This window comes from Pinus tabuliformis, chromosome 3_2, assembly GCF_031772625.1.
Source record: "Pinus tabuliformis cultivar Carrire ecotype Pingquan chromosome 3_2, CPIR1, whole genome shotgun sequence".
NCBI lineage: Eukaryota > Viridiplantae > Streptophyta > Pinopsida > Pinales > Pinaceae > Pinus > Pinus tabuliformis.
The window spans coordinates 584,565,359-584,582,227 of NC_142302.1; the positions used below are offsets into that span (position 1 = coordinate 584,565,359).

General features: G+C 35.6%; 1 protein-coding gene across 1 annotated transcript; it reads left to right on the forward strand.

The window, feature by feature from the left end:
• Positions 1–12,556: 12,556 nt before the first annotated feature.
• Positions 12,557–13,669, forward strand: LOC149181911 (putative F-box protein At3g20705). The gene has a single exon (XM_089414371.1). The coding sequence runs from the start codon at positions 12,557–12,559 to the stop codon at positions 13,667–13,669; it is 1,113 nt and encodes a 370-aa protein (XP_089270497.1).
• Positions 13,670–16,869: the final 3,200 nt, after the last annotated feature.

Genomic DNA, 16,869 nt, shown 5'->3' on the forward strand with positions numbered 1-16,869 from the left:
CAAAGAGAGGTAAGAAGTTTCCTTGGGTATGCAAGCTATTACAGAAGGTTTATTGAAAATTTTATTAAAATAGCTTTACCTTTGTTTAAACTTCTAACCAAAGATGTACTTTTCAACTGGAATGAGAACTGCCAACAAGCATTCGAACTACTCAAAAAGAAGTTATCAACTGCACCAGTCTTGAGAGGACCTAATTGGAGCCTACCATTCCATATCTTTACAGATGCCTCTGACACTGCAGTGGGTGCCTCATTAGGCCAAAAAGAAGAATCTTGTAATTATGCCATTTATTTCATTAGCAAAAATCTAACACCTGCAGAGTTAAACTACACAGTCACAGAAAAGGAAACACTTGCCATCATATATGCTGTGAATAAATTCCGACATTATATAGCTGGTTATGAGGTCTTTGTACATACTGATCATTCTGCCATTAGACATTTAATGAATAAACCAATAACTAGTGGCAGAGTTACCAGATGGTTATTATTGTTACAGGAATTTAACATCACAGTGTTAGATAGACCAGGCAAAGAGAACCAGGTGGCAGACTTTCTTTCTAGACTGCAAAATCGAGGTGAGATTGTTCCGGTTGAAGATTCTTTTCCAGATGAAAATTTATTTGCAATTTCCATAGTAAATCCTTGGTATGCTGATTTGGCCAATTATTTGTCTACAGGAAGGACACCTCCACACTTTACTACAAAGGAAAAGAAGAGACTAGTCAAACAAAGTGCTAGATATTCATGGCTTAATGGCGATTTATTTTACACTGGTTACGATATGATCATTAGAAGATGTGTAAGAAATGATGAGGTAATTGATATTTTAAAATCTTTCCATGATGAACCGTGTGGTGGGCATTTTGCAGCTAAGCGGACAACATTCAAAGTTCTTACTCTTGGATACTACTGGCCATCCATTTTCAAGGATGCCAAGAAGTATGTGAAGAGTTTTGACAGCTGCCAAAGAATGGGCAGGCCAACAACTACAGATGAGATGCCCCTTCAGCCCCAAATTCACCTAGAGCCATTTGACAAATGGGCTCTAGACTTTATAGGACCCATTAACTCAACCTCTAATGGTAAGAAGTACATCTTAGTATGTATTGATTACGTCACAAAGTGGGTTGAAGCAAAAGCACTGGTTAGAGCCACCGAACACACAGTGGTAAATTTCCTTTTTGAAGAGATTTTTGTAAGGTATGGAGTACCAAGGGAAATAGTGACTAATCAAGGTACTCAATTCACCTCAAAGCTAGTGAAGGACATCACAGACAAATACCAAATCAAGCATAGGAAAAGTACCCCTTACCATCCACAAGCCAATGGGCAGGTGAAATCCACAAACAAAACTTTGGAAGGGATCATTACTAAAACTGTGGCAATGAACAGGAAGAATTGGGAAGAGAAGCTCAAAGATGCACTCTGGGCTTACAGAATTACGTGGAAGGATACTACAGGATTTACACCATATCAGTTGGTGTACGGCAAAGAGGTAATGCTTCCTATTGAGTTTCATATACATACTTTTAAACTGGCTGCAGAATTAAAAATTGACTTGGACCAAGCACAACAAGAAATAATTCAGCAGTTAAACCAGCTGGATGAAATGAGGCAGCAAGCAGAGGAAACCACAATCCTCATTCAAAAACAAAGGAAGCAGTGGCATGATGAACATATCAAGAAGAAGCAGTTCAAGGAAGGTGACTGGGCTTTACTTTTTGACTCTAAATTCAAAGATCATAAAGCCAAGTTTACCACCCATTGGATGGGCCCATGCCAAATTATTCAGGCTTACGACAATGGTTCAGTCAAGCTCAAAACTATTGATGGAGAAGGTCATTCCTTTACTGTCAATGGTCATCGCCTGAAACTATACACTAAGCCCATCAGCAAGCAAGATTTTCTCCAAACAGTATCTCAGCAAAGAGAGGTTGAGATATTGCAGCCCTCAGCTGCAGTATCCCTGCCTTAGTTCATTTCCTTTCAATTTAGAAATTCAAAAAGAAAAAAAAAAACACAAAACAAAAACTAAGAAAAATAAAAAAATAAAAAATTAATAACAATGGGTTAGATGTGAAAACCAGCCTTTGCCACACTCTAACCCCGAATTCCTACTTGAAAACCAATTCGTTGGCGGGTAAGAATTCTCTTTCTTTTGTTCACTGTTTGATTTATCCACTGAATAATGAGTTGAGGACAAGTCAAAACTTTAGTCGGGGAGAGAAGCATCAGCATTTTGTTCTCTTATCTCTCCATTGTAAATTTTTAAAGATTTCTTATCTCATCTCCTCACTGTACATCTTCAAAGCAGTTTGTTCCAGCATTCCAGATTTCAATAAATAAGTTGTTTTGTCATTGTTTTATCTCAGAGGGACCTGGTTATAAACATTATGAAGGGGGACCTATTCTGTCCAGAAGACTATGCTACCAACACCAGCAGTAATGGGACCTATTTAAGACACATAGAAGGGACCTGTTAAGAGATTGTTACTTCAGGGCTACTTCAACAAAGTTTCATCAAGTATCATATTGGATTCACAGGTTGCTGGGCACCAAGACTCCATCAAAAACCCAAGCTCAAGGAACCTGTATACATATAAGGAGCTGCATGAACATCTTCAAGATTTCAGAGGGACTTGTTGCATTCGAATCTATTCAGGGGACCTGTGATGAACATCAAAGAATAGTCAGCAATGCCAATGCCAATGCCAATCCTACTCAGCATGCCAATGCAACAATAACCAACAAAAGTGTAATATGTTCCTTATTCCTAACATTTAATTTATTAGATTAATTTTTAATGTTAATTTTAATGACTGTGACTGTTATGATCGATTTCAAGGGCACTACATTTTCCATCATCCCTTATCTCACTGTTAATTCTTAGCATCTGTCATACCCCAACCTATTTCATACTTCTAAATCCATTACCCCTTTTCATATCAACCTTGCTATGCCAATCGCACCCTACAGTCATACCAACATCTTCCATTTGGCCGAGTACCAATAGAAACAGGACACGTGGTGGATTGTGTTTTAAAAAAAAGGGAAGGAAACAAATGTTAAAGCGGGCCTATTCATTGTATTCCACACGGCCGAATTATGATTCCACCACCCGACGTGGTCAAATGATTCAGAGGACTCCCTGAAATCATACCCCAGTATTGCATATACGCTTCCAGCGCTCCTATGATGACATCTATACAAGCGGTACAGCCATTCCTCTGTTCCAAAGGATGAATACGCTATGAAGTAAGTATAGTGGTTATTTCACCATCATTCTCAGTTATTTTACCCTAGCATTTGACTCCCGTGACTTCCACAGTAAGGATTGAAAGCAGTGAGCGCCACAACGAGGGAAATATAACCATTTGGTTTCGACAAGGATTGAAAGCAGTGAGCGCCACAAGAGGGGAATATAACCATTCGGTTTCGACTCCCACCAAAGTCACAAGACAGTCGACCGACTGGGCATCATACTGGATATTAAGGGAGCGACACACCAGGTAACAAATTGAAATTTCTTTGTTGAAATTGCTAGAGCACGACCCTCTGCCAAAATGACCAATAGGGTCGAGCCGAGCATGTTTGACAGTTCTCAATATCATGAAGATTGCATTTCGATTCTCAGAGAGATACAGTGGTTGCCCTTTTTAGAGAAATTTCATGGAAGTAATGAAGAGGTTACCAAGTAATTCGCCTTCAAATTCAATGGAGAAAAAGCCCTGATAGGTAACTTCTCATTCATGGTTTCAGAGGACACTATAGCCCAGTCAATAGGGATTAGCCCAGAAGGGGAGAAGTACTTTAAAACAAAGCAATTTAAAGAGGAATCATGGACTCAATTTATGTCTAGATCCAGAGTCTCATCAGTTAACTGGAAGAAAGGTGTTCCAAGGAGTTGGTTTATGCATCCCTGGGATGAGATGGTCTATATTCTCCAAAAATTCGTAACCTGCGAAGGCCGTTATAGTATTGTCTATCTATACCATATTAAGTTACTGCTACACTTGAAAAGACAATGCGTTATCAGCCTACCATATTTTATATTACAAAGCTTAACCAAGATGTCGAAGACCATACAAAAGCAGAAGGGAAATGAGGACAAGAGCCTATATCACTTTGGCTTAATTAAAATTCTTATTGAGCATGAATTGAAGAGAAGAGGGAAACCGTGGAAGGAGTTCTTAGCTGCTAATCAAATTAAAGATGAGGAAGACAAAGAAGAACTGCAGGAGAACTCAGGTTTCATGAAGGATATCGATGAAGAGATCCCAGTATCCAAAGCCAGCAAGGTACCTACACCTATGAGCAGCATAAGGACTAGGAAAATGAGAAAAGAAGATGCTCAGAAGGCAGAGCAAGATAAAATTTTCACCACTTATTCAAGAAGAACAAGGAGAGCACCGAAAGCCCAGTTACAAGAAGACCAACTTGAATCCAATGCACCTATACCAATGGATATTGAAAGTAGTGACCACTCACCACCAGGACCAGGAGCTGATATAGAGGTTGAAAGCCATAACAGGCAGGAAAAAGGTTCACCACCTCCCATTAAGAAACAGAAGAAACTAGAGAAACAAATTGAGAAATTGAAGGAAGAACTCATGGAGGCTAATATGTTAGAAAAGGTTATCAAGAAAGAAAATGAGATGCTCCGAGCACAGAGTAAAGAGACCCAGCAGAAGAATGAAAAGTTAAGGGAGCGAATCAGTGAACTGGAGGCTGAGCAAACGGATATTTGTAAATGGGCCACCAAGTGGTACAACTAGAAGAAGACCCTCAAAGAAAAATACAAAAGATTAAAGCAGGAACTCCATGGTCAGAAAGATGCCCAGGTGAAAAAGAATGTGGACACATTACTAAAGGCAGCAGAGATACAGGCAGGGATAGAGTTCAAGGGAAGCACTTCGGGGTTAGCATGAGGACATGCTAATTCATTAAGTCAGGGAGATATGTTGGTACCATCCTATGACCTCCTGTGTCCTCCTAAAACATATCATTTGCCTACTTCTTTCCATCATATATCTCTTAGATCCGTTGAAAATTGATTAGTTAATAGTCCTATAGTTATTAAAATGCATTGAAATTGATTTAGGAGTTTTATGTTAAAGAATTAGGGATTTTTGGTAAAATGGCTACAGGAAGTTCCAACATCCTGTAATTGGTTCATTGTTTGACATGTGGCATGACAGCTGGGCTAAAACGAAGGGTAGGGATGAAAAGTAGAATGTCCAAGCATGGACGAATACCTATCCTACAGCAGAATCGACCCTCCTACATGCGCGGTCAACAGTGGTCAAAGTATAGCATGTTGGCGACAAAGGAAGCAACAGAAAAGCATTCTAAATTGATTTAGTTTTGTTCCCTTTTGAAATCAGTTTAGGATAGAAACATTTTAAAAATCTCGACATGATAAAAGCGGCAACAACCATATCATGAATGTACATTCGTTTTCGAAATGTAAGGGTTGTAAAAACATATGTAAATACAGTCCTGTGTAATCAATGTATTGGTAATCGTTGTATCGTTTGAAACAGAGTTTGAACTTAATATCAAGAACACAGTTACAGTTACGATCTTTGTCTTGTTGCGTTGATTTGATAATCGGTTGAACACAGTCCATTATACCTCTGGAACGCGGATGAGCCCTGCGTTAAACTGGTATACTGTTATTTCCTTTTCATTTGCAACTTAGGGTATTACATGACATGCACAGTAATTAGAATTGGTTATTGATTTCAATCGAATGCGTATGGTTTATGTTTATGAGATCGCTTGAAAAGTTCATCACTGGGATCGTGAATCGTATCCTGTAAGGGATTCGATCCTCTGTTGTCCTCTAAAGCAATGTTATGAACTCTGGTTTCATTTCAAATTATGTTTATAATTTCTAGATGTCTTTAGCTTGCATGAATATTAGTAAATGTTGAGTATTTGTTAAACATGGGTTTCATGCATGGTGTCTTTGTAAGGAGATTGAAATCTTGGTTTGAAGTGATACACAGTGTTTTAATTTGATAAATGAATTGAGTGACAGCGTGGTAATTAGGTAGATTAACTGAGTGACCTAGGTGTTTGGGTGATAGGTAACATACCTCAGTCTTCCGTAAAGAAGTCATGTGACCTACCATCATAACCACTGCTAATAATCCTTTATGTCTATATACTTTAGACGCATGCCTCTAAGTCTACGCATCCTGGTCGATAATAAATATAGCCTAGTCTAGCACCCTAGATAGGAAACTACAGTGGCTGAGGGGAAAACTCAAGGAAGTTGAGTTGGAAATAGAATAGTACATTTGTGAACCAGAACAGGGAGAAATTCTAGGAGAAAGTGAAGACTAAACGGAAGATAAAGGGTGGAGATCAAGTGAAGATCTCATGGACTATTGGGATAGTTCAAAACATCATGAAGAGATGTTGACTGAAGATGAAGACTTGAATACTAAAGCTTTAAGTGAGACCAAAAGGTCTAATGATTTTAAATTTCACAATTTGTGTATGTTTGCAAGTGAAACATGTGAAGGACAATTTGTTGATATTGTCATAAAGGGGAAAGAAGAAAAGCAGAATCTAAATTCTGTTTTGGAAGAAGATGGGATATATAAATCTCATATACAATTGGGGCAAGATATCAAGCAACCAAGTGAAGGGCTTGAGGAGATTGAAGAGGAGACCACTGAAGAATTTCTAAGTGATAAAGAGAACTTGGAATAGCAAGGAGATATGATGGGTGAAGCATCCAGTAAGACCACAGGGTCTTATGTTTTTAAAACTGATAGTCTGTGTATAATGGCAGGTATTGCAGGAGAAAAGAAACCTTTTGAAGATATCTTCAGAGGAGATGAAGATCTAGAAGTAAAAGGTGACAAAGAAAAATTCTTAGAAGAAGAAGAATGTGACTGCATACAAAAGGAAAAGTCTATGGATGAGTCTAAAGAAGCTGTCATGGAGATGAGGAATTAGGATCTTATTCTGATGAAGAATGAAGAAATATTGTCTCAGAAAGGAAATCAAATGAGTTTGATTAATGTTATTGATGAAAAACAAATGTAGGAGAATGTTAATGCAGATGGTGAGAGAAGGATAACTCTAGGAGAAGAGTTACAGAGGGATAGCAGGGAAAAATGTACTAGAGAAGAAGAGACTATGTTAGCTAAAAAAATAGTAAAGGATCATTAATTCACCATGATGATAGGCACGGTGGAAATAACCATGGAAACTATTGAGACGGTCAGTAAGGAAGAAGGGAATCTACTGAAAGATGTTAAGAAGGAAGAAACCTATGCAAAGGATTTAACCTTGGGAGAAGGAACACTAACAAAGGAGTGTTTTGCAAAGGGTGAACAATCTTTTGAAGATGTCACAAGTATGAAGAAGTATCTTTCAAAAGATAAAAACTCTGAAGTAAAAGAGGATGGAGAATGTCTCTTAAATGAGAGAAGCAGTGACTTATTACAGCATAAGGAACTTAACAATGCATGGATGTGTGAAGATGTGACAACACATGAGCAAGTTCTTGTGAAAGAAGGATATGAAATTCAGTTCGAAGAGCTGATATGTGAAGCAACAGTTGAGACTGTTGAACCTTATGATTTCCAAACTAATAATTTGTGTATAAATGCATGAAACATAAGTGATGATGAAATACTTATGAAGTGTCATAAAGAAATTGCATTGCTGGAATATTTGCTGAGAAATTCAGAGTAGGACAGTGTGATTAGAAAGGAAGGAGTTCACTATGGAGGACAAGAGCAAGAAGACATCATTAGAGCAGATGATGTGGAAGAGAGACTAGTTAACAGTCTCATGAGTTCTTTTGAGAATTCAAAACAACATACTGATGTGCTGATAGAGGAGAAAGAAAAGAGCAGAAAACTGAATTGTTGCCAAAGGAAGATAAGGCACATAAATCCTTATGCTTTTTATTTTAACAAGTGTTTTGTGAGTGCAGTTTTTGTTGCAGAAGTTGGAGGAAATTTGGCACAGACGAACAACCAAATGAATATGAAAGAGAATTCTATGGAGGAATTCAATCCATGGAACAAAAATGCTCAATTTCTAGAGAGAATGTTGGGTAGTCATGATTTAATACAAGAAGAGATAATCATGAAAGAGGGTAAGGATGATAGGGAGGTAGTCAACATAAGAGTCAACATAGAAGTCAGCATAGCAAGCAAAGAAAAAGTTGGAGCAAGCATAGCTAAAGTTGGAGCAAAAGAAAAAGTGGAAGAAAAAGTAGACCAACAACTACAAAGAGAAAATAACCAACAGCAGTTTGAAGAACTAGTGGATAGTGGTGCAAGATAAAGGTAATACCCGCACCCATACCCACAGTATGCAATTACAACAATAATACATCCTCAACTATCCCAGGTGTCTGACTCTGCAATGGAATCAAACCTTCAGACCATAAATGGTCAAGTGGCCCTCTTATACAATTCTTGCGTATAGGAACTTCAATCACCCCACTGTAATCCTCTATTGGGACTATATTAACCTTTCAGAACCTTTTAAATCCTTTATCCACACATATATAACCTTCCCCTTTCTAAAACTTGCTTAATATATGCTATATCACACAACTTGAACTATCAACACTTTCCCACTTTATATCCCATTATAAAGGGAAATCCGTTTACAAAGGGAAATACTCCCAAACACATTTTCCGCTTTCATTATGGTTCAACACATATTTCGAGGTTAAAACCTCTATCGCAATCGTTATCAGCAATCATCAATGGTCATATAAATATGGGCCATCACCCTTCTCCGACTCTGATCTCCGATATTAGAGTGATAACACATGTTTTTGTGTTAAAAGCTTGCGCCATATAAACTATCGGGAATACTAATATTTGGGAATACAAAGGAAATTCCCCTTTGAACCGATACGTCAGATTTCAAAATATATAGAACCACAACTATAATATCGTCAGGTCCGTTCACCACTGTTCTCGCACTACTTGTCTGATCTCTGCTAGCTCCGACGCTTGCTCACCGATAAGCCACGATGCTAATTACTGATATATCGCTATTGGTGATATCGCAACAGTCATACGCCGCTTATCCTTAGCACCTCTGATCGTCGATATGTGATTTAATCATGGCCGTTGATCTAGCCATGATCCAATGGCCCGCGATTAATCGATATTTGCTCCACGTAAGTCTCCAAGGCTTATTCCAATAACATAAAAAGGTTCTTCGTCGATGCGACACAATCTCAGTCATTGATCTAACCGATCCAACAACTGCTGAGTGTCAATACTTCACTTCTCTACAATTCCTTTTACTTATAAAATTTACGTTGTTTCTTTAGTTCTTCGGTGATTTGGTTCTTCTGAAGGTTCTACCTTCACCGCTTCTGCTACGCCACTCTAATGCTTCAATTGGATTCAATGATCCCTTAGATTCTTATGAATCGTTATGCTCTCTCTGCTGTCCACTTGGGTTCTGTCTCACCGAATTTCACTTTGTTATTCTGATCAAATAGTCCTCAATGTCTCCTCTGCGTGTTCCGCAGAACTCTGCATGCACACCTTATGTAACAGAACCTACGAATTCAATTCCTAATTCATCATAAACACACAATTCACACTCTATTGAGACATTAAAAATAACTCTGTATATATATATATATATATATATATATATATATATATATATATATATATATATATATATATATATATATATATATATATATATATATATATATATATATAAGACAGATTACATTCAAGACTAGACCGTTTCTTCCTTGTTTTCTCTCATTTTAGATGGGTTATTCTTCATTTTAAAATACCCCGATATTGTTTAGCATTGACCCAAAACCACTTCCCAACTTTGGCAGATGAGGCAAATTTCACTTGTCCTAAATCATTTGTCTCCACATGTTCTGAAATTTCTTGTTCCTTTGTGATGTTTGAATGCATATGTCATCCAACCTATTTCGAGAAATATGTAGGTCTATAAAATGTGAATATTACTTTGCACTACTCCCTGTTATTCAGGTTATCATTGCTCCTTGCTCGCTTCTCGATACTTCTATTGCATAAAAGCTCCCAACTCTCACACTGCTCACTGTTCATTGCTCACTTCTCTCACTGTTGACCACACTGCTCATACATTGTTGCATTGAAGCTGCTTGGAGGTGTTCACCATATGAAGTTCACTGTTATGGATTGTATGGATTGTGCGACCACTCTATATTTGGAAAGAAATGCATCAATTTCTATGCAAGCTGCCCCCACCTCCTTCGCTATGTAACTTATTTCAGTGGTCGGTAAGAAAATGGATTGTAAGTCCACCCTAACTTAAAGGTCTCCATTCAGATAAGGTGGCTAGTAAAAGACAAAATACTCTCCTTTCTCTCTCATTGAAAGTTGTATGAGTTTCAGGTTGTCGATTAAATTAGTTGGAAGATGGCAACGGTTCTATTGTGTTTATGAATTGTCGTTTCAGAGGGTTCCAAGCCTCGATCCCTCAATGCACATATTTCATCCATGCACTTGTAGAGTCATGTCATACCTTTCCTTTTATAGCCATGCCCACTCAAACTCATGTGTAGTATAGCAGAATATTAATGTGAAGCGAATTCCACAGTCGCGTGTGTTAACTCTGAATACATGTTATCTAAGATTTGGCAAGGGCTCCCAGAAGAATTATTGCTCATGATTTTATGAAGGCTTCCTATTAGACTTTTAGTGAACTGTGTGTAAAGGATGGGATTGTGTTGTGTTGTCGTGATACCCTGCAAAGAAATGTTGGATGCTAATTTGTCAATATCATGTGACCCATGAACCCCATCTTTTGTTCATAGGAAAAAATCAATAAAAATATATTTTTTTCACTTTCAAATTTAGTTAATTCCTTTTTTGAGAAGCTATCAAATCTAAAATTTATCTAAATATATTATTTAAAAAAAAAAAAACAAGATTACCTAGCGTTTAACTTAAATGTAACTTAATTAAATTTAAAAATAATAAATACAAAAAACTTCATCACAAAAATAAAACAACTAATAAAACATTGTATTGTTAAAGGCCATCACCATAAATTAAGAAATATGATTAACTAATATTATTTTTATTAACACACACACACACATATATATATATAAATATAAGAGAAAAAGATTATTTTTTATTAATATATATAATTTTTATGAGAGATTGTTTCAGTAAATTGAATTACAATTTTTGTAATCAACGAGTTACTACTAAGTCGTAATGTGATTTACCCGAAGCATTCTTTCATAACATTATGAATCAGAGAAGTTGAAATATATAATTTTTATAATTAAAATTATTAAAATGTTTTTAAATATAATAATAAGTCATCTTAAATTTAAAATGTGGAAAAAAGAACCATAATTCATAATAAATAAATAAATTTCCATAATAACAAAAAATAATGAATTTTCCATGTTAAATTATGGATAAGCGACCAGCCACATAAAAAAACTAATACACACACAATGAATGCAACATATATAATAATAAGTCATTTAAGTTGAAAATAGGAAGAAAAACTATAATTAATGACAAGAAAAATTTAAAAAAAAAAAAAAAAGAAGAAATAAAACTAAAAACAAATAATTAGTAACTAGTAGAAAAAAAATTAGTAACCAATAAAAAAAGAAGTTACTAAACAACATATGATAACACTTCAACCATTTACCTTATAAATAAATAAATAAATCTAAATACTAATAAAAATTGAATTCCCAATATTAAATTATAAAAATGGTCAAAAACAAATTAACACAAAATCAAAAAACAAACTAAATATACAACAAATTAATATAAAATCAAAAACAAAACTAAATATATAAAACCTAAGGCCAATATAATAATATATTTCATTAAATATAAAACAATGTAACAAATACAACAAAAATTAAAATAAAAAGTTAGTAAATACACAGAAGTAAGAAAAGATAAATCCATTATTTATTAAAAACCAAAAAAATCAAGAACATTAAATCTCAGTAATATTATTTTGGAAATAATTTTTACTCTGTAAGGTATGAGTGGACACTCCACCCATGGTAAAGGATGAAATAATTTTTACTCTCTGTAAGGTATGAGTGGACACTCCACCCATGGTAAAGGACCAATCAGAGTTGAATGTTCTTATGTTCTGCTGCGTTAACTCACGTTAATATATATATATATGTGTGGGGGGAAATAAATGGCTTGGTGTTTTGAAATCTACTATGATCGTCCAAACTGAAGATATAGGTTACCTGCCAACGGGTGGACAGAAGTAAAAAGTACAGATTGATGACTTGGCAATGCGTTAAGGCTGAAACAACTCATGTTATAAATGGCATGTTGATATAAAGAGAAAGAGTGCCACATGCTCTGAAACTCGCCATTCTTAGAACAGCGACATGCACAAATATTTATTAAATAAATAAATGGTGCATGCAGATAGTTACGTTATAAATAAACATAAACGTTGCAGGTTAACTCTGAATACAGGTTATATCTGAGATCGAATCTCACATAACTGTGAATCTTGGATGAAAGAAGGAGATGAGGATGGATAGAAAGATCTGGCAAGCGCTCCCGGAAGAATTATTGCTTCTGATTTTAGGAAGGCTGCCCGTTAGGTTTTGTGTGAAGCTGAGGACTGTGTGTAAACGATGGAATTATGTGTTGTGTTGTCGTGATACCCTGCAAAGAACGCTGGATGCTAACTTGTCAAATCCCATGCGACCCGCGAACCCCATCGCTGGGTTCTTTGTTCAGACCTATAAATTCGGATTGGAAACGTGGGCTATAGAAGACGGCGGTTCACAGGTTTACAAAGTTGCTTTGCGACGCGAATACCGTACGGTTAATAACCGTTATGTTTTGGGTGCTTGCAACGGTCTCATCTTCTGCCGCTCTATTGTTTACGGGGATGAGGACATCGTTTCTTCCATAGAAAATCCTGCTTCCAGGACATCCATGCGTCTCCCTTCCTGCCTAAACCTACGCACCTGTTTACTTGAGGCTGACCTTTGGATGTTCCACGCCATGGCTGTCGATGTTTCCACCAGGCGTGCCACTGTCGTGGTCGGCAGAAATAATTTTACGTTGATAGGGCAAGATTGTATGAATAGGATAGAGATGGAGATTTATGATACAAATTCCAATGCATGGTCTTGCTTTTCCATGACAGTACCCTGCCACATTATTCCTAACAGTCGGGGCATTTATTCTCGGGGAAAGTTTTACTGGCTGGTTAGCGAGGTTAATACCAACGCGCCGGGCTGCATTTATTATGCGGGAAAGTTTTACTGGCCATATGGCCACATTTATCATTGGGCTCCCAGCAGAAGCAAGTGCATGGTAGCATTTACCGTAGCAGACAGACATTGGGAAGAAATTCCACTGCCCAAGGAAGGCACATGGGAGAGGCCAGGCGAAGCAGGTTGTGAATACGCACGTTTAAGTGGATTTGATGGTCGAGTTGTGTTGATATGTCAAAAACGTGATCGTGATCTTTGTTTGTGGAAGTTAAATGAGAATGCCACGTCACATGAATGGTGCGAAGTACGTGCAGATGCCAATAGATCGGTGACAGGGTTCTGCGACACGGATTCCCTGGGATTATGTGGACCCGTCTTTGCGGCGGTGAACCACAGTGGATGCAGGCCTGGAATTTGACGTCCTGTAGGACGTATTTTGAATTCTAGGACGTATTTGACGGTAAGTGTAAATGTTTCCACGTCAAGCTTGACGTGTATTAGACATTTCCAACCTGTCAAAATGACGTTTATATTTGGAGTTCATCCGTCAAAATTTACGATACCTGTTTTGAGTTAGTAACGCTAGCCAGGGACCGGTACACAACAGAGTTTGAATTCGTAGAGTGTAGGGTTTTGGTTTGGAAAGAGGAGAGAAGGAGGAGCAGGGAAAGGCAGATATCGATTGCATGCCTAATTTGAAATGCCAGGTCTGATGGCTAGTAAGGCTTGAAGTGGGTGAAGTTGGATATTAAATTGAGTTGCAGCAAGATCAAGATACAAAGTTAGTACTTGATGTTGACTGGAGAAGAGGAGACAACTGCATCATGGAACCACATCCAAACAGCGTAAGGTAAAATAAATACATTTTTCAAGTATCTGATGGAACCAATGACATCAATTAATTTTATTATTAAACGTCTACTCGACATCACATAGATTATTTGTTCCATAATGGTAATTGCATCATTTTTTTGTTCTCCACCACGTACAAAGGACAAGCAACAAGGAAACCTGCTATTCATGGCTGGTTGCGTTGAAGGAATTGTGAAAATTTTGACAAACAAGCCAGGCTGCGTTGAAGGAATTGTGAAAATTTTGACAAACAAGCCAGGCTAAAACAGGAGTCCTCCGCAACACTTTTCTTTAAGTCGGAACTTGTACATCATTCATTGAACTTTGCTCAATGTATCATTTTACTTTTAATCATATTTTCAATGTTTTGTTTTGTGTAAAAAAGTCTCTAGCTTTTGACTTTTATTTATAACTGTGTGGAAAGTGAAAGATTCATTATAGTCTTAAGCATTCACGTTTATGTCTTAAACATTGTTTATTGCAAATGCTTCTCTTACAAGATATCGATGAGATCTTCCACCAGCCCTAATTCATTATTATTACTTTCGATTTCAAGCATTGTTATTATTATAGCTGTTCAAACTCATTATTACTATTAATTTGCTGCAATTTAATTAGGACGTCTGAAACCCATAATTATTCTAGTTGATTTTAGAAATTACTACTACAATGGATGGAAACCATTATTACAATTGATTCAAACAAATTTTTACCAGTGACATATTTGTACTTCTATTACTAATTACAGTAAATAATTTTCATGTTATGTTATTGAGAAATAAAAAATCAAAAGATATTTTGAAAGCTTGATTGTCTACTCACTTTGTCCAAACACTTCCTTTTGAGATGACATTTAAATATCTATTGTATGTAATATGATACTTACACATAGAAATCCATATATTATAAAACACATGCGATTATATTTTTGCCTGAAACATTTTTACAATAAATACATATGTTGAGAAAGTATTTGTGTCCTGCCACTGCCACTCATAACTAGCTGTTGAGGTTCTTTTTTATAACAAAAACTTAGATTGAAGATTAAATGCACTCTTCATATATATTTATATGTTGTCTTTTTCTTTAATATATATTTATATATTGTCTTTTTCTTTAATAGAAAGATCTAAAATTGATACCGAATTAGTTGAACAATGGACCTAATTACATCTAACATGTTCTCCAGCTCCCAATGTTTGTAGAGTATGATGCCTCATCATTTTGTCATAAACATTCAAAAGCATGAAACCATCAAAAGTATTTCTAATTGAAATCATCAATGTACAAGAAGAAAAACCTATAAAAGCCATATTCATATTACCATTGAACGGAGAATTGAGTAATTGATCTATAATGTATTGAGTGAGGCTTATTAAATGCTCTGTTTAATCAAGATATTGTTAAAACTTACTTTCCAACTTCTTTCTTCATCATATCAATATTTTTTATTGATCACGAGGGATGTTGTCTTTTTAAATGTCATACTTTTATAATGTGTTATTATTTTCCAGCTTCTCATCAAATAATGGTGATTGAGGATTTTTATCATCTTAATCCTGTGGCTTTCTTTAGTGTTCTTTACATGTTAACATTTAAGTACATAATCAAAATTATTAATCTCAAAAGTTAAAAAATCTCATAAAGTCTTAAAAGTATGGTTGCATGTTATTTAAAAACAAGGCACTTTTAGAGGGAGATTAATGGATGCTGAGATGTAAGAGTAGTTTCTAGATTGATACTCAAAAATTTGAGTAGAACGTAAAATGAAGGGCATGAAAAGTTCAAAAACGTCATCAAATTTTCATTTGACAGGCAAAGAGGATTTGAAATTCCAGGCCTGAGTGGATGGATAATGTTGATGGACGGAGATTTAAAAGCAATAATATTCAATGATGAGGGAAAATTAGTGCGACGTCTGAGCTTACCAAGCTCTCCAGAACTTCAACCTGTTCTTGATAAACCATTAGAACACATCCTGGTATTACCGTTCGAAGCCAACAGTATGTGGTGGCCTAAATAAATATTATTTGTTATGAAATATAATTTTCAGAATAATTACATAGCTGTTGTAGGGTCGATGTTTCGAATTATTTAGTGTGGTTCATTCATGTTCCGAGAATGAATCACATTAGGTAGTTGGAAATTTCGTCTCCAAAATAATTATGTGATTATTACAAAAATTTTATTTGAAAATGATATAAATCATAGACATCTAAAATCAAAAATATTATTTGATTTTTTTTTTATATTTAAAATTATTTTTTAGTGGTCTAAAGGGTTAGTAGATATGAGAAGTTACTAAATGAGAGAGCCTTATATGCATTAAAAAAATTCATGGATAAAGCTGCCAAAATGTATTGTGACATGAAATATTTTTTATTTATTCAATAAATCTATAAAATGAAATATTTTTTATTTATTCAATAAATCTATAAAGAATGAGTTAAATAATTTTTTATTATTATTATTTCATATAAATGGTTTAAAATAGTTTGGGATGGAATGTTATTTTGATACTGAATAGGTTATTTGAAGTGGTTAGATATTTTTGTTTAATAGTTGTAAATTTAGTTGGAACAATATTGTTGGCCTGGAATGTTAATTTGATAATCAATTAATAAGTTATTTTTAGTGGTTGAATTTTTGGTTTAATGAATTTTTTTATCGAATATAACTAAAGAGATGTTGTGCATTAGGGTTATTTTTAGTGGTTAGATTTTTGGTTAAATTAATTTTTTATCAAATATAACTAAAGAGATGTTG

Bases quoted from the DNA above. Each gene is read 5' to 3' on its own strand.
- LOC149181911 (XM_089414371.1), top strand. From the start codon at position 12,557: ATGGATAGAAAGATCTGGCAAGCGCTCCCGGAAGAATTATTGCTTCTG.